We start from the raw sequence: 18,258 nt of genomic DNA on the forward strand, positions 1-18,258 counted from the left end.
CATGAATTAATATGTTGAGTTTTCAGGGAATAAGGTTTGAGTGAAAGCAACCTCTGCAGAGATGGACTAAAAACAAGCAAGCATTGTGTTCTTCTATCTCTCCTTAGTTGCCCAACCATTCTGAACCTTTATTTGGGAAAGTTAGGTCCAATAGGGCAAAAACAGAAATCATATTTGTGTTCTCTCTGAGCAAAGACTCTGAACATGAAGCCACATTCCTCAGTCATGTTTGAAGTGACTAACACCACCAAAGAAGCTTTCTACTTCATCCTCACGGGCATCCCTGGATTTGAAGCTTCCCACATCTGGATCTCCAGCCCCTTCTGCTTTCTCTACACCATCTCCATCATGGGCAACACTACTATTCTCACTGTAATCCGCACGGAGCCATCCCTCCGCCAGCCCATGTACCTATTTCTCTTCATGTTGGCCCTGACTGACCTGGGTCTCACCCTCACCACCCTGCCCACTGTCATGCAGCTCCTGTGGTTCAACATTTGTGAGATCAGCTTTGAAGCTTGCTTTGCACAGGTATTTTTCATTCATACATTCTCCTTTATGGAATCTTCTGTGTTGTTGGCCATGTCCTTTGACCGCTATGTGGCCATCTGCCGCCCCCTCCATTATGCCACCATCCTCACCAATGAAGTCATCGCCAAGATTGGGTTAGCCATCATTTGCCGCTGTGTTCTGGCTGTTCTTCCCTCCCTTTTCCTGCTCAAGCGCCTGCCCTTCTGCCACTCACACCTTCTCTCTCACTCCTACTGCCTTCACCAGGACATGATTCGCCTGGTCTGTGGTGACATCCGCTTCAACAGCTGGTATGGATTTGCTCTGGTGTTGCTCATTATTGTGATGGACCCTCTGCTCATTGTGCTCTCCTATGCAATGATTCTGAAGAGTGTCCTGGGAGTAGCTTCCCTGGTTGAGAGATTTCGAGCTCTTAACAACTGCTTGTCCCACATTCTGGCTGTTCTGGTTCTCTATGTTCCCATGGTTGGTGTATCTATGACCCACCGCTTTGCCAAGCATGCCTCTCCACTGGTCCATGTTATCATGGCCAATATGTACCTGCTGGCACCTCCTGTGATGAACCCCATCATCTACAGTGTAAAGACTAAGCAAATCCGCCAGGGAATTATGCGTCTTCTTTCCCAAAGAAACAGGCATTAAAGATGAAAGAATTATTGGTTAAATTACTAAGGACTTTGATTTGTAAGCTTATGGAAAAAGTACAGTAAAAATTGCTAAATGAAGACTGAGACTGTGAAATAAAATGCCACCCTATTTTTAAGGCAGTATGACATGATTTTTGCTTTCAATGGATGTTAAGCTTGGACGACCTGAAAGTAAGTATTCTATCTAAAAAAGATTCAGATATGAGTTGATTCACATCTAACCCACTTTATCAACTATGCCAGTGGGATGAGCTTCATCAATTAATATATATCTGTTTAAGTTGTGTGTGTTTTGTTTTGTTTGTTTTTTGTTTTCATTTTTGTTTTTCCTCCTGGATATTCTACTCTCCCATGGGGTTGGTTAAATAAGTAAGAAGGGAACATTTTGTTGTTGCTCCACTACCTGTTCTCTTAGCTCCACTTAAGGTGATCAGGTAAACACTAGCTCTATGGCCCTGGCTCCCCCTACTGGCGGTGTGCTTTGACTTTCTCTTGTGAAAGACTGGGAAATCTTTGAAGGAGAATGGATCCACAGGAAGTTTCTTAGCTATTCAGGTTTGCCTAATCAACAACACACATCATGATTTCAGCAGACCTAATGTCCACGTGCAGAGTCTAAATCGGGGCAGGGTGTTTAGATTCCCCACAGCTGGAACAAGATTCCTGCCTTGCTAGAAGTTCTTAGTGTATAGAATTTTTACTAAGTCTACAGATCATATTTGTAGGAATAGAAACTCATTTTTCTGAACAAAACAGATTTTTAAAAAATATCTCAATGTCCATAATAAGACTTAATTCCTAGGGGCAGGTTCCCCTGAGCATCATGGATTTTGTATTAGAACAGGCTCCTGTAAAGGGATGCAGCCTTATTGACTATAAAATTTTTGTTGAAACCAGGTTAACTCTCTCAGAAATATCCGTTTGAAAGGCAGCCACAGTAATGGTCACAACTACTCATTACTGAATTTATGGGTGTCCAATAATAGGACTAACTTATATTTGAATAAAAATATGCAGGGTTTCCATGGAAGCATAATGGATTAAGAGGTTAAAGGCAGAGAATAAGTGAAGAGGGGATCTCTTCCTTCTCTAATAACCTTTCCTCTCTCCACCTCTCTGTTCCATGTCTTTTTCCAGAGCCTAGAAATTAGCATGTTTCTTTTGAGAACAATGAATCAGCTGGTATAGGTAAATAAATTATAGAATCAAAAGCATAAGCAATGTCAGAATATGAGAAATTAGGACCAAGAAATCTAATGTCAAAAAAAGTCAAGGAAATGTATCAAATGAGACTTTTTTTTTTAATTTTTCAATGGATGCTACAGGCTTGATAATGTCCCAAAACAACATAAGGTGAAAAATACATCTTGGGATTATGCCAGTTTCTTTTTAGAAGGAGCATATGATATCAATAATAATCTCTTGTTCAGAGCTATCTATCAACTGAATTTTATTTTCACAGATCATTACCTGCAGACAATGCACAAATTTCTTAAAAATATATTTTTATTAATTTTACAGAGGAAGGGAAATGGAGAGAGACATAGAAATATCAATGATGACAGAGAATCATCGATTGGCTGCCTCCTGCATGCCCCCTACTGGAGATTGAGCCCACAATTTGGGATTGTGCCCTGACCTTGAATCCAATTGTGAACCTCCAGGTTCATAGGCTGACACTCAACCACTGAGCCACCCAACTGCACCAATGGCCAAATAAAGATTCAATCTGGAAATCGGCCCTTATGCTTTGTTCTTCTACGTTTTCTATTGTTTTCTTTCCCTAGACAAAAATGTTTATTTTCTTTTTGTGAGTTTAGGTTTACATAAATGAAGCTAAGTTCTAGTCATTAAAATCATAGTTTGTTCCTCTTTCATATATATATATATATATATTATCTATCAGATAAATGCTGATAGATAATTTCAAATTCATACTCTATTTCATTATAATTTTGTCAGTTTTCATATTTTAACTCCTAAGTTGGTGCTATATAATAAATATATAATACAAGCACACATTAGTTATAATTTTCTAGCAACAACATTAAAAAGCAAAAGAGATATAGGTAAAAATAACTTCAAGGTACATGTTGTTTAATACAATATAAATATAATGCCTTCATTTCAATGTGTAACCTATTAGAAATAATAACATATTCTACATTTTTTTAAATAATAATATTTTTTCATGTTAGGTCTTCAAAATCTGGTCATATGTCATTACTGTACATGTGAATTAAAACTAGCCACATTTCAAGGACTCAATAGCCATATATAGCTGGTAGCCACCATATTAGTCAGTGTACCTTTAAACTTAACCTTAAGGTTTAAAGGCTGCAATATCTGGATTTTTTTCATTTAGAAATTATTCCTCAAAGTCATAGTCTTTGAGAAGGTCAGAAGATAGCCATAATGATTTACTAGGTAATGTTCTAACATAATATTTTTATAATCATGCAATCATTATTTTTATTTTTCTGTCTTGAATTCTTGAACAATTATGAAATAAATCTATCAAAAACGATCTGCACTTAGTATTGCTGGTAGGCAACCATGTTTCCAGAACAAGTAACTGTGAATGTAATCTTATTTAAAATGAGAATTTATTGTATGTTCAGTTTACTCATGTATATGCTCATGCTTTTGACTTGTGACTTACATGGTATATCCATCGGTTCATGACATTTAAAACCTAGAAGGAAATATTAGACCAGGCCCAAGAAATAACTGGAACATTTATTGTTAAGTTTTTAGATTTATTCTACATTTTGCATTTAAATATAAAATATTAGTATATCTACCCTTTACATGTAATAGGTGCTCAAAAATAAGTGAAGTAAATAAGTGAAGAAAGTAGTTAATCACTCTTCAGTGAAAGACATTCCTAGCTACGCCCACGTTTTCAGGTTCCACTCCAGAATAAATTATTTCCCTGATATTTGACAATGAGATTTTGTCAGAGATTTTCCAGAACAGTCACATTGGTTTTATAGAAATTTCCACTGGTGAGTATCTAATCTAGTGGTCTTCATACTAATTATGTGTTCCCGTAGGGAAATGAGAATATACCTAGAAGTGCCTGAGCACGAAATTTTAGGGGAATTAATATTTAGATATTAAATGACCATAAAGTTTCTTTGCTTAAATTGCTTTTTCAAGAGTGTATGTACCTCTTTCCAATGTGTCTCTGTAACATCATTTGTTTCTTCCTTTACAAAATCTTATTTACTCACTTTACAAAAAAAAAAAAAAAAAGTAAATTTCATTTATAAGAAAAAAGGCTAGGCATAGTTTTCAAAGGCATCTGGAATATTTCTATGATACACCACAATGAGTAAAACTTCCTGAGACACCAAACACAGGGACTCCTGAAAATATTGGTGAAAGTTTGATAAAATGAATGATACCTAACACTGGGTAATGTACTCTAGTGTAAGAAATAGTATCAATTTTATTGTTTTCAACAAAAGATAAAGAGGGATCCCATGGAGTTATCACTTATTAGGTAATTAAAATACATGGTTCTTGTTATTTCAAAAATATTTAAAAATGGCATTGACCTATGATGAAATGATTCTCATAACATCTTATTTATGTTATAAAATTTATTTATGTTGTTACATTAATGTAAAAGACAGAAAATTAATAGAAAAATATTGCTGACTGTTTCTCATTCATTTAATAATTAATATTCATTTTTAGATAAAAAACTGTCATTCCATTAAGAGATGGGTTTCCAATTAAATTTTACTTTTAATATATCAAAAGTTACATTATGCTTATGTTATATTTGTTATGTCCTAATCAGTATTGGGAAAGTAACTCAATACAGCATATACTTTTTAAACAATTCTTTATAGGCTACCAATTTTTAAACATCAAATTTAAATATATATATATATATATTTTTTTTTTGCAAATAATTATGATAGATAGTTAAAATAGTTTCAATATAAAAATACATGATATGGTCAAAACTATTCAGTGGAAGTAAAATAAAAATTTAATTTTAAGGAGCAAAGGGACAAATGTAAAATATATGAATGTTAATGAATGTGTTATTTGTATTTTATAAATTATTTTGTCAGGTATCAAAGCATAATGTATTTAGATTCCATTGGATATTTAAATATGTAATATAACAATTTATTTTAAATTGACTACATTTACTATATATCCCAAAATGCATACTCAACCACTAGGTAAATTTATAATAAAAACTGTATATGTCAGCCTGAAAATGCATGAGAAGATACATAGGGTCCTCCCCCCTCCAATTAATTATTTTTGAAAGTACATACAAATTTGGCAATCACTATTGTCAACAAACAAACAAACAAACGATAACAAAAAACACACCACCAACAATAACAAAAATACACCACTACTTAAAGCTGCCCCTGATGAGCTGGATGAGGTTAGGAAGAATATAATATGGTGAGAAAAATATTTACATGGTCATTGGGGGACCTGGAGTGGGAGAAGCTGAAAATCTGAATCCAGTTACTGACCAACCAGCAAAATCCTATCAGTTCATTTTACATAGACCTGTGTTGCTTAAGAGGTGTAAAAAAGGTCTTTCCTTTTTGACCAAAGGTCTTCAAAAAACCAGAGGTAGCCATATGCAGAAACAAGCAATGTCAACTAGACCTATGCTGACAGAGCTAGAGGAGGAGTGAAGGAACAGATAAAAATATACCAGCCACATGGAATGATGAGATTACTGAAGCCTTGAGGGACTGGGGGGAAGAGAAACAGGAATACCCAGACACAGAGAAATCAGAGCTATTTGGCCCTAAAAATAGGGCATGAGATTCTATTAAAGCACAATTTGGTGCTTTTGCTGAGATTCCTAAGATCTTAAACCTGGGCCTTATGAGGCTATCCATATTTTATTTTGTGCCTAAATTGAGGCCACCTATTCTTCATTCTCAGAGTCCCCTGATACATAAATTCTGGGGATGGAGACCATTGTACAGTGGATCATAGGGATAGTCTGATTACTTTCATAAAAAGAAAAGCAGTTGCCTCATAGGTATTTTTCCAATATTATTTAAACAAGGACAATTTGAGAGGAAAAGGGAGTGCTGTTAATAATGATGCTGAGGAAAATAAGTATAAACCATGACTATCTGAAGCAAACCAAAAAGTATGTTCACCTAAAGTTAATCAAAGACATGTTCTTGGAATGATCTTTTATTGGGAGAGATGTTTAATCCCTGCCTAGTTCACCAAAACAGATCTTTGTATTTTTTTCATTCCAAACATCATTAAATATAAAGCCTCTGCTGTTAACTATTTGCTAGGCTTTTTGCTAGGACTTCTAAGAAGAAAAGGAAAAAGAATCATGTGATCTCTGTTCTCAAGCTTATCATATCTGTTAGAGATGACATACATATGTGCACTGACAGAGATACATGTGCTTTGGTAAGAAATGAGATGGGAAGAGTTAGGGATATCTCGTATAATTCAGATTCAACCTTGTCAACACTGAATTCCTTGTTTCTATTCTTCTTCAAAATGCCTGGTGTAGGGCTTTGTCTATAGTAGAACCACCATCAGAGTTTATGAACTGGTTCAAAGTCCCTGCCTCCTTGGAGTGATTCAGAGCAATTCTCTCTTCCAAGAAAACAGGCTGGCAATTCCCTGTTGAATTGACTTAGTCTTGACACTATAGATGATGGGGTTGAGCACAGGAGGCACGAAGAGGTAGATGCTAGACATGAGTGTGTGGACCAGGGGTGAGGCATGTTTAGCAGCGCGATGCATCACAGACACACCAATCATAGGCACATAGTACACAAGCACCGCACAGATGTGTGACACACATGTGTTGAGAGCCTTCCACCGTCCCTCCCCAGAAGCAATGCCCAGCACTGTGTAAAGAATCAGTATGTAAGAGACCACAATGAGCAGTGAGTCCAACCCAAAAGTGGCCAGGACAACGGCCAAGCCCAGGATGTTATTGAGCTTCGTATCAGCACATGGCAGCTGGATCAGGTCTGAGTGGAGGCAGTAGGAGTGGGAGAGAATGTTAGTGTGGCAATAGGGCAGTTGCTTCAAAAGGATTGGCAGGGGGGCCATGAATGTCACACTCTTCAGTGTAATGCCCAGACCCATGTAGATAATGCGGGGCAGGGTCAGTATGGCTGTATAACGCAGTGGGTTGTAGATGGCTACAAAGCGATCATAACTCATGGCCAAGAGGACTCCTGATTCCATGCAGGAGAAAGTGTGAATGAAGAACATCTGAGACAGGCAGCCATCAAAGTCAACTTTGCGGGCATCAAACCAAAGAATGCCCATGACAGTGGGCAGTGTAGACACAGAAACACCCACCTCAGTCACAGCCAACATGGAGAGAAACAGGTACATGGGTTCATGTAGCGCAGGGTCTGCCTGCACTGCTGCCATGATTAGGCTGTTGCCCACAATGGCCACAATGTACATGGTGAAGAAGGGAATGGAAAGCCAGCCATGGTGGTGCTCCAATCCTGGGATTCCAGTCAGAAAGACAGACAGGAGATCAAGACTTCCATTGTTCTTGGCTCCCATATCACCCATAGCAGAGATCAGTCTTCAACTGTCATTTGAAAAACAGAACAAAGTTAGTTCCCACCTATAGGGTCTTTTGCCTCAGCAGTCCACCTCTAAGTGTGAAGGAGGGAAGTACAAAGAGGTGGAGGAAAGCTGAAGTCATTTACATTCTTCTGGGTAAAAATATAACAGACATTTTCTTCCCACGTCCTCTTCCTTAACAGCAAGAATCCTAGAAAATGTTTGAGACTGCAAAATCTTATGATCACATAACTTAAAAATTAAGAGCAGAAAGAGAGGAATAAATCAGAACTGGATCAAAATCCACACTCAGCCAGTTATTAAATATGTAATGTGGACATCTCATTTATACTCTAACCCAAAGCTTGTGGGGTTTTTTTAACTTGTAAAGTAGATATAATAATAACACTATTCTCTTAATTTGATATTAGATGCAAGTGAGAAAATTAACATATGTTCAGTGTTTTAGAGTTCCACACTGGATTCTGGCAAACCTTAGTTTGAAGCCCAATTTACAGTTTACTCTCAGTGTGCCTTGAGCAACTATCTTACCTTCCCATGACTCAGTGCGTCCATTTGTAAACTAAGGGAGATACTAAGACAAAAAGAGCAAGAGTAAATAATGTTCCAAAAAAATAAGCATCAATTTCTTCCTGTACTGATGTTTTTGTTTCACTATGGGGATGAAAATAAAACCTGGCTGATCTAGGGAAAGTTGTAAGAAAGAATTGAGTTGTAGCTCTGCCTATGTGGGTCTGAGAAAACAGGGACCTCTGGAGAAATGGCAGTGTCTATGTGTCTGACTTTACTCTGGGGGTTGGAGGGGGGGATGTTTTGAGTGAAAGTGAGACTCTAATTTTAGAAAGTTGACAAATAGTCTACGGCCATACCACCCTGAACGCGCCAGATCTCGTCTGATCTCGGAAGCTAAGCAGGGTCGGGCCTGGTTAGTACTTGGATGGGAGAAAGTTGACAAATAGAAAAATATGAATAAGGACGATAAAGGATATGGACATTTCATAAAAATTATACTAATACACCAGTGAGCTCTGTGTTTAAAAAGAGAATTCAGAGGGGCTATTAAATAAATAAACAGTGGCTTTAAAAGAGCAGATTTAATCTAGAGCTGATGAAGAGAACAAAGACAAAGAGATAAAGGTCTCAATTAGTGGCCAAGAGATCAGAATAAAATAGTTAAATCCCAACTAGAAGGTGAAAAAATACATAATATAATACAATACAGTAAAATGTAGTATAATGTAACATCATGTAGTAAAATATAATAAATTAAATATGTAAACTAAATTTTAAAAATATGAAATAGGAAGGTAAAGTCATAATTAGTATAAAATTTGAATTATGTCCAATCATAAAATTATTCTTTAGCCCAACTTACTTGGACATAGGAATCACTGATTTGTTATCAATTCTTTATCCTGCAATTAACCAATGTTGATATGAAATGGTCCATATAGCTAAAGAATTAAGAACGTCCACTTTGTCCTCACAAAACCAGAGGTCTATAAGAGCCTCGCTGTAGTTACCTACATAGTGTTGGGGGAAGCCAAGTTCGAGAATTTATTTCAGCAAGCACAGGTAGCAGCTGATGATACCGTCAAAGTTCAAGGTGAAGCTGCCTCCCACATTCAAGAAAACACACAAGAGGAGAGTGAAGAGGAAAAGGCTGATGAAACAGATGTGGAAGTTAAAGGCACAGAACTGGTCATGTCACAGGCAAACGTGTTGAGAGCAGAGGTAGTGTGTACCCTGCCTCTGGAAGTTTGAGTGGGAAGAACAACAGTAATAATGTTTGTTGTAAATACCATTATGGAATTAACAATGTAATTATCTAAAAAATGAGAACCTCTTTTTTTCTTCTTTTTTTTAGGGGGGGGGTGTTTCTAAAGAGTAATAGCAATTTAGTTTGAAATTTGTACTGTTTCTATCATTATTAAAATTATGGCTTTTTGTGTGATGAAATAAAAGACTGCTCAAGGAACCAATGATACCTTGTTTTGAGAAAAAGATACCATAGAAGAGATGGAGATGGGGTAGGTGCAAGACATAGTAGGTGACAGATGGAAATCACAGGGTGATAGTCTGGGGCTCAGGTAAAGAAGATTTTTCTGAGTCATACTTGCACAGGAAATAATATGTTTGTGAGTGGAGATTTTCAAAGTCTGAAAACCTTTGGATAGCAATGTTTAATTGAGATTAAAGGCCCTTTCAACTCTACTTCTGCCCTCAGACCTGATGTTCCGGACTGTCAAGGTCTCTCCTATTCTGTGACACTGAGAATATCATGGCTGGGAATCTGTGTGGCCAAAACAGAGGCAAGTTTTCAGTCCCTGATGTAAGACATCATGTGCCTTCCACAGTTAAAGCAGTCCCTGGAAGCCCTGTCTGAGAGTGTTTTGGCGGCTACAAGGGCATTTTCATGAGTAGTATTCTTTTCATAGAAAACCTGCATGAAAATAAAATTTGGGGATTTTTCTATCTCCATCATAGGCTAAACAAATCATGGCTAAGATACAAACATTCACATATGCATCAATAGAAATTCACTCAAAGATACTGAGACATGAATGAGAATGAAAGAACCACACAGAGGCACAAGCAGAACTATAGACAGAAACACACTTTTTGTGCATATGCTTAGAAGACACAAATTGGTTTAAATTCACCTGAGAAAGCTTTGAGAAATGTTAGTTGGATTGGAAGAGCTCACAGTGGCTCCAGAATGGACCACTGGCAGGAACTAGCCAAGCAAAGAGGCAAACTTTTTATATTTTTGAATGAGAGCTCCCAGAGGTCAGTGCCTCCGGAGTCCTATTTTGCCTGAGTGTGATTCTGTGCTGGTGATGGGAAAAGGAGGATTAGATCTCACCTTGGGAGCAGGAAGGAAAGAAAAAGCATGTCCCCTGGAGATAATTCCCTCTCTACACAGGGAAAATCAAATTCCAACTCCTTCCTTATGATGAAGAACAGGATGGAGACAAATTACTCCAAGCTCCATAGCAACATCCTTTTCTAATTGGAATTATCCAGTCTCAGAACTGGAACTCTGAGCACAGAACCCGGAGTTTATTTTTCTGAATTCTGGGTTTAAAATCTATATTCTATGAAGAACCTAAAGCTTAGAGCCTGGTGGGAAAATTGCAAGACTGAGAGCCTGGGTAACAAAGCTTAGAGCCCAGATCCAGGCCTAGGATTTAACCAAGAGAGGATGTAACCATGGCTGCCTTTACTCAATATTTTTACTGTTCTCTATTTGATTCCCACTCAAACTTCCACCAAATTGCTCAAGATTGAAGTGTTCTCCAGGAGAAATATCCCAGGTTACTGAAAGACCATGGGGCTCAAAGTCACACAGAGGTAGATTTGAGTCCTAGCTTTGCCATCTACCAGCTTTATGGTTACAGGAGAACAGCATTTCTTCAAATTGGAATTTGATCAGTAGAGAGGATTATATTTATATACAGAGGGTAGAGGTTCAAATGGGGGGGAAAGGTGATATTTTTAATGTAATTGTACCATACATAGTTTTTCTAGAGACCCAATTTCAGATTCCCCATATAATTATTATCACAAGAACTTAGTCTTCTCATTTCATTTTACCTCTTCCTTATTTCAGTTTCAAGTATAGTATGGGTGTATTGAGGGAAGGAATGGCAGGAGAGAGAGCTCTTTTTTCTTTTGTATTAGGTGGTGGAATGTATCCAGGGAAGCAAACAAGATGGTCATGAGTAATATTTTTCCTTCCCTTTATGGAATTTTGAAATATCTCAACGAGGCAATTTGAGAACTCTCTCTACTTTTCATTTTTATAGTGACTATAAAGTGGCTAGATGACTCATCAAATTTTCTGGGTTAGCTATTTCTGTGCTATATCTGTACCAACTTGTGGAGATCATAGGCTATGGGTTTGCATTTTCCTTCACCACCAACAGCATATACCTAGAAGTCAGTTTCTCCAAGTTTTAGAAACAATTCACAATCTCTCAAGATCTCATTTCCCAAGCTTTGTCATGGAAATCTCTCTGTCTAAACAAAGCTGCTTGAAATTGTCCTAAATATTCTAGTCTGATATTCAACCTTTAATGGATATCTAAGTTACTAGGAGAAATTATTAAACAAATTACTGGACTTCACAGAATTTACAGTTCAGGATATATGAGGAAGGGCCTGAGAATGTGCATACACAACAATTTCCCAAGTGTTGCTGATATTACTAGTCTGGGAATCACACTTTGAGAATCACTTTTCCAGTCTCTTATTTAGGGAGCGACTATAGGGTTAAGCCTTCAACTGACCTGTTGGCAAAGCCACAAACAAGTCCCATGTTACAGCCCGCAGCCCTCTTAGCATAATTAGGCTTGACCTTAGGACACTCCCTAGATCTTATCTGGGTAGCTAATAGGCTGTGAGAGGTGCAGCAAATGCTGCCAAAACAAGTGAAACTCACAAAAACATTGTAACTATGGTAACCACTACCTTGTTTACCTCTGGCTATAAAATAAAGGCTCAGCTTGCCATCTGGATCTCTCTCTGTGGCTTGAACCAGGCACAGGAAGATCCACCTAGACCACATGTGTCAAACACAAGGCCCGCGGGCCAAATCCAGCCCGCCAGGCCTTGCAATGTGGCCCGCACCGCGCTGTCATCAGTGCACTCCGCTGTCAGTTTATGACATTGTCAGTTTATGACTGTTCAGTAAACCATTCGGCCCGCGATTTAGGCTGGATTTTAGATTTTGGCCCCTTCTCTGATTGAGTTCGACACCCCTAACCTAGACCCAGCTTATTCTCTTTGTCTGTCTTTTCTACATTCTTCACCACTCCCTCTCAGGCTCACGGAAGCCTTGGCTGAGTTGAGTTGGCCCGGCACACTCTTGTTACTTGTGAGTCTTGTTATTGTTGTTACACATCAGATAAGCATTACCTGAGTTGTGTTAGAAAGGAGAATCACTGTGCCTCTCAAGTTTTAATTATCCAGGAGTCTCATTCAATGCCACTTGAAATCAGTAGGTCTTGTATGAGGTTTAATATTCTGCTTCTCCAACAGGCTGCCAGATTTACGAAGGCTATTGTTTATCAGGTCACACTTGGACTAGCAAGATTCTATATTTTCTTGCCTAAATATTTTTTCTCATATTTATGTAAAAAATTATTACCTTCTCTTCCTCCTGCCACACTGTACCAAGTACTCTAACCACCGTCATTCTTTACGAGCTCCTTCACATAAACAGAACAAAATGTATCCTGCTCTCTACAAACTAAATGGGCCCTCTCTGTCACATGAAGCGCAAAGCTTACATGAAGTTTGTTTGTCTCCAGTGTTTATTATTTCCCTCATTCTCTGTGAAAACAGTTATTTCTGTTCAAGCTTATTTGAACTGTAGAACTTTCATTATTTCCACACATCAAACATTTTTCAGGGCATCTTTACTTTTTGTTTATGTTTTTCTCTTAATATGTCTCTTACTTAACAATATGTCATACTCACCATTCTAAAATTCTTAACAACTAGCACAAGGTTTTCACAGAGTAAATATTCAATTCACATATATGTCATTTTATTGTGTCAAATGTTCCTTTATTGGTTCTATATTCACAACTATAAAGATTCTGGTTCTTCTCCTCCTTGCTTTAAGCATTTTTTAAGTTGGCAAACAAGTCCAAGTTCTTTCCACAAAGGAGTTCTCTCAGGGTCTGCAGCCTTCCTCAGCTCTAGGGTTTATAACAAGCTTTGAGGATCCCTCTGCGTATCTCCTTTGTCTTCACACTATAGATGATGGGGTTGAGCATAGGAGGTACAAATAGGTAGACGTTGGACATCATGACATGAGCAACAGGTGGGGCACTTTTCCAGAAGCGGTGGATCATGGAGACAGCAATTATGGGCACATAGAAAACCAGCACTGCACAGATGTGTGATATGCAGGTGTTGAGTGCCTTGAGCCGCTGCTCCTGGGATGCAATGGCCAGCACAGCTCTCAGAATCAATGCATAGGACAACAGGATGAAAGTTGAGTCTATGCCATAGGTGAAAATGACCACAAAGAGCCCATAGATGTTGTTAACACGGACATCTCCACATGCCACTTTCATGAGATCTGGATGGAGGCAGTACGAGTGATGTAAAACATTGCCCTTGCAGAAGGGAAGTCGTTTCACCAGGAAGGGGAAAGGCAAGAGAGTAGTGAAGCTCTTGGCAAGGATGCCCAGGCCCATAGCCAAGATGCAGTTGTTGGTGAGCACAGTGGCATAATGTAGTGGGTCACAAATAGCCACAAAACGATCAAAGCTCATTGCCAACAGTATGCCTGATTCCATGAAAGAGAAAGTGTGGATGAAGAACATCTGAACCAAGCAGGCATCAAAACCAACATGGTTGTAGTTGAAGCAGAAGGTAGCAAGCACAGTTGGGAGTGTTGAGAAGGACACTCCCAGATCATTGAGAGAGAGCATAGAGAGGAAGTAGTACATGGGCTGGTGTAGAGCAGGTTCCCGAAACACCAGAGCAAGGATGATGAGGTTACCTGCAATGGAGATCAGGTACAGGATGCAGAAAAGCAGGGCAACCCATGCTTGGTCTGTCTGCATCCCAGGAATACCTGTCAGCTGAAGTGTATCTGGCTGGAAGGGGGTGCCATTGAGTCCCAACATGGCAGGCAGTTGTGAGAATATAGATAAGAATGAGGCCAAGAGGGTGTTTTGAGGAGTTCTTCAATTTCTTTCAGACATCCTGTCTCCAACACAAAAGGTCAGAGATTAAAAGTGTTTGTCACTGTTCCTGCTTCCCCTATTAGATTACCAGCTCTTTAAGGATAGCAACTGAGTTCTACTCATTTCTATGTCACCAGTGCCCAGTACCCTGTCTAGGCCATAATAGAAACTCTGTTAAGGTGTGATGAGCAAATGAGTGCCCATATCATGATAAGGCAACAAGGTAGGAGTTATGATGAAAAAGCTCCTAATTCTCACCTTTACTTCCCCATTTTACCCCAGAAGCCACATTTGGGAGTTTGGGGGGTAGGGGATTAGAGATTAACACAGACAAGGAAAGAGAAACATTGCACACATCTTTGGAAGTCCTTTGGTAGATGCTGTAGATGAAACTTCTACAGCAGTAAAATTGCAGTTTTAATAACCTTCACTTCAGCCTCCCAATCCTTCCCCATCAGCCTACCTCTGAATAGGTTGACACCAAAAACTGCTCCACCTTTGAGAATCTTAAATTCCATTTTTTTAAACATTCTGGCCACATCTGTCTATCTTCTAGCCCTCTTACCTTCTTGTGTCCATGCACTTTCTTTCAGGGTCTTGATAATTCTTCTTTTCCCCCCCAAACCCCCCACCCTCATCTCTTTGTCTTTTAGCACTTTCTTCCTCACTTTTTGCTGACCTACTCTCCCACAAGAGCTGGTATCTTCATCTCATCTTTGCTTCTCCTTCACATTCATACAGCAAACCCCAACTTTCATAAATTCTATAATCAAACTGCATGTGCAGCTGGATAAAACCAACAAAGCAAATGTTTTGTTGGGGGGAGAAAACATAAAACACCTGATTATTTACCACTGCCTAAATTTTAAACTTATTTACATCTTTATCCATTCTTTTCCCCTGGTTCCTGAGAAAGAGATGCCCCTCCTTCTCCAAGAATAGCACTCCACCTTCAGGATTCCATTTCCTGCCTTCTTCTTCAGAGACCTTTCCCTTTAGTCCATTGTATGCATCAGCCTCTCCCTTTATGCCCATTTTCCTTCAGGCAAAAAGCATGGGCAAGACCATCCCATTATAAAAACAAAAGCTTTCCTTCCTAGCTGCCATTCTATTACCCTTACTCAATTTTTAGTCAAGCTTCTTGAAACACTGTCTCTCCAGATCCAAAGGAAGGGAAGCTTGTTTATGTTTTTATTTCTCCAATTTTATTTTGAAATTCTCACTGCTCAGTGTATTATAGTGAGGCTTCTATATTTCATCTTCCCAACTGAAACCAATTTCTCTATGGTCACCACTGACCACCTTGTTTAAATCTAATAATAAATATTCTCAATACTCATTCATTTTGCCTCTCTAGCAGAGTTAACTTTGTTGGTAACTCACCTTTTTAGAACTGCCTTCTTACTTCGGAGGCACCATTTCTTCCCATTTTTCTCTTACATTGATATCTCCTTTTCTACCTTCTTTACTGAATCATATTTCTCTGTTATCCTTCAACAGCATCAGATTAACTCCAGGAAAAGTAAGCAATATTTAGAAGTGTGCAAACTGATAAGCCATATCATAAAGAACTTTTTCTCAGCCTTTGTCCAAAATATATCTGTAACTGTATTTCCATGGTACCAGGTATCTCATAGCTAAAGCTCTATTCTGGAAGTTAGGTACAGTGGTTCTCTTATTCCTTTCAATTTTCCTGGAGTTTTCATTCTCTCTTAGTAAATACAGTGAAAGTAAATGGCTATAAGAGGTTGGATACTGCTCAGATATCATTCATAATCCTGAAAGTATGAGCCATGGGAAGGAATTTATCTATTTGTTTTTTCTCCCTTCCAAATGAAAATTCAAATGAACTCATCAATCAGTAGGATTTATTTTCTATACTCCATCTCTAACCTCTCCCTTACTCCCAAACCAAGATTAAAAACAATGTTCCAAGAATCTTCTTACATACAGCCTATCCAGATCTACTTTTTTCTATAATCTTCACTCTAAGATTATCTTTAGGTTCTGAAGAAATGGAAAGGCACTCAGAGCATCAGCAGATACTAAGGACTCTCCTACAAGATAAATTTACCCCACTAGTCTTAATCCCTGATGTGTAAATTTAGGTATTCCAGAAGGTCATATTTCTTTCATCCATGCTCCAGATTTCCCTCAGTATGGAAAGTAACTTTGAAAACTTCTTCCCCCAAAGAGAACAACCTTCACCAATTTTTATTTGCTATATGGGTGTCAGTTAAAACTTCCTAAATGTAACTTACTCTAGGATGAAACATTAAGACGATGGAGACAAACACAAACAATAACCTTCTTTTACACAGCATGTACATGAGCATGCACACACACAAATGGTCACACAAAGGTACTAGCAAATATACATCTCACACTTGTACACACAGTTACCCATTCAAGGTATTATCTCACATCAAACAGTCAGACATTATTGTGTTCTTCCTTGGTCACACATAATACTAGCACAACCACAGAACTTGAGAAGAGTAATGCTTACTCATCAGTGTTATACACTGTGTTTCAGTTATCTTTCCTTGTTTATAGCAATCTGAACTCATACTTATAAACATACCCACACTGCCAAAAATGCACAGTATTAACAGACTCACAGTCGTACTCCATCAATTAAATTCTCATGATCTACTCACTTGAAAATGCAGTTAATATTGAAGATCACATTGTTGAATAACTTCAGATCACTTGGTTCTGTCTTTTTTTTTCTCCAGCTGCACACCAAGACTTAGATATTTGAGGGTATTTTTTAGGGGGAAGTCTAAAATGCCCTCAAAACAAAATATAGACCTAATGAGTCAGCCCTTTCATTGTGATTTGGTATTAGAATTTTGATTCAGATGGGTACCTGGCATCAGTGTCTGTATTCATGGGCTTTGGAAGGGAATAGATTTGTCTCATGCTTGGAGGAGAAATATGGGGGTCAGACTCAGTCTGGGGTTGCAATTAGAGTTTTCAAGTTGGGGATAATTTTCGGGAAAAGGCCCAAGAGGGCAATCTGAGGAAAGGGCACTCACTGGGTGGCAGACGTTTTTTCCTCCTGTAGTTGGATGTACTCACTGTGGGTCCACCGGGTAGAGTGGCATCAGCTTCCTCACTAAAGAACTCATAAATTTATGAAAACCCCAAGAGTCTCTAGGGTTTGTTTGTGGTTGGAGGAGGAGAGTGGAAATAATGGAGAGGGTGGGCTCAATCAGAACTGTTGGGCCTTAGGAGAATTGGTCCTAGAAGGATACCTTTCTTGGCTCCATTAATCCCTGATGTCATCATCTATATTCATTATTATGCCTCCCTTGATCAGGGAATGCAAATGGTTCTATGCACATAAACATACCTCCTCATTGACAGCCCCCAAAATACTCTTTTAAACATATTCAACTATTAATTTTTTTGCTAACATTGGCTCTTTCAGATCCATATGCATACAAATAGATAAATGCAAACACTCCCATACAACTGCCCAATAGATAAGTGACTAATCACATATCTTAATACATCAAACACATACTATAATCTGTACATTCTTATATTGATGAAAGACACTGATATAGATTATAGAGAGCATTTTAGAAATAGTTAGAGATTCATCCACATATCTGAAAAAAGAATCAGGTATGTTTCAAATATACTCCCATGCTCACATATCCAAAAGTATATTTTTTAAACATATGTCCATATTCTCATTAATAAATCATTAACTTATATCACAAATTTATATCCCTATATCTCCTCATAGATTCTTGTATGGAATTTAAATCCATTGTAAA

General features: G+C 38.2%; 3 protein-coding genes across 3 annotated transcripts; 1 reads left to right on the forward strand and 2 right to left on the reverse strand.

Moving 5' to 3' along the window:
• Positions 1–204: 204 nt before the first annotated feature.
• Positions 205–1,173, forward strand: LOC311627712 (olfactory receptor 51Q1-like; the record flags this gene model as incomplete). The annotated part of the gene is made up of 1 exon (XM_084894272.1): positions 205–1,173. One exon carries the CDS (start codon positions 205–207, stop codon positions 1,171–1,173), a length of 969 nt encoding a protein of 322 aa, XP_084750398.1.
• Positions 1,174–6,785: 5,612 nt separating this feature from the next.
• On the reverse strand, positions 6,786–7,736 carry LOC311627734 (olfactory receptor 51I2-like; the record flags this gene model as incomplete). The annotated part of the gene is made up of 1 exon (XM_084894294.1): positions 6,786–7,736. One exon carries the CDS (start codon positions 7,734–7,736, stop codon positions 6,786–6,788), a length of 951 nt encoding a protein of 316 aa, XP_084750420.1.
• A 5,732-nt stretch (positions 7,737–13,468) lies between these two features.
• Positions 13,469–14,407, reverse strand: LOC311627537 (olfactory receptor 51I1; the record flags this gene model as incomplete). The annotated part of the gene is made up of 1 exon (XM_084894044.1): positions 13,469–14,407. The coding sequence occupies one exon, from the start codon at positions 14,405–14,407 to the stop codon at positions 13,469–13,471; it is 939 nt and encodes a 312-aa protein (XP_084750170.1).
• Between the last annotated feature and the right edge of the window lie 3,851 nt (positions 14,408–18,258).

This window comes from Pipistrellus hanaki, assembly GCF_964339955.1.
Source record: "Pipistrellus hanaki genome assembly, chromosome: 9".
NCBI lineage: Eukaryota > Metazoa > Chordata > Mammalia > Chiroptera > Vespertilionidae > Pipistrellus > Pipistrellus hanaki.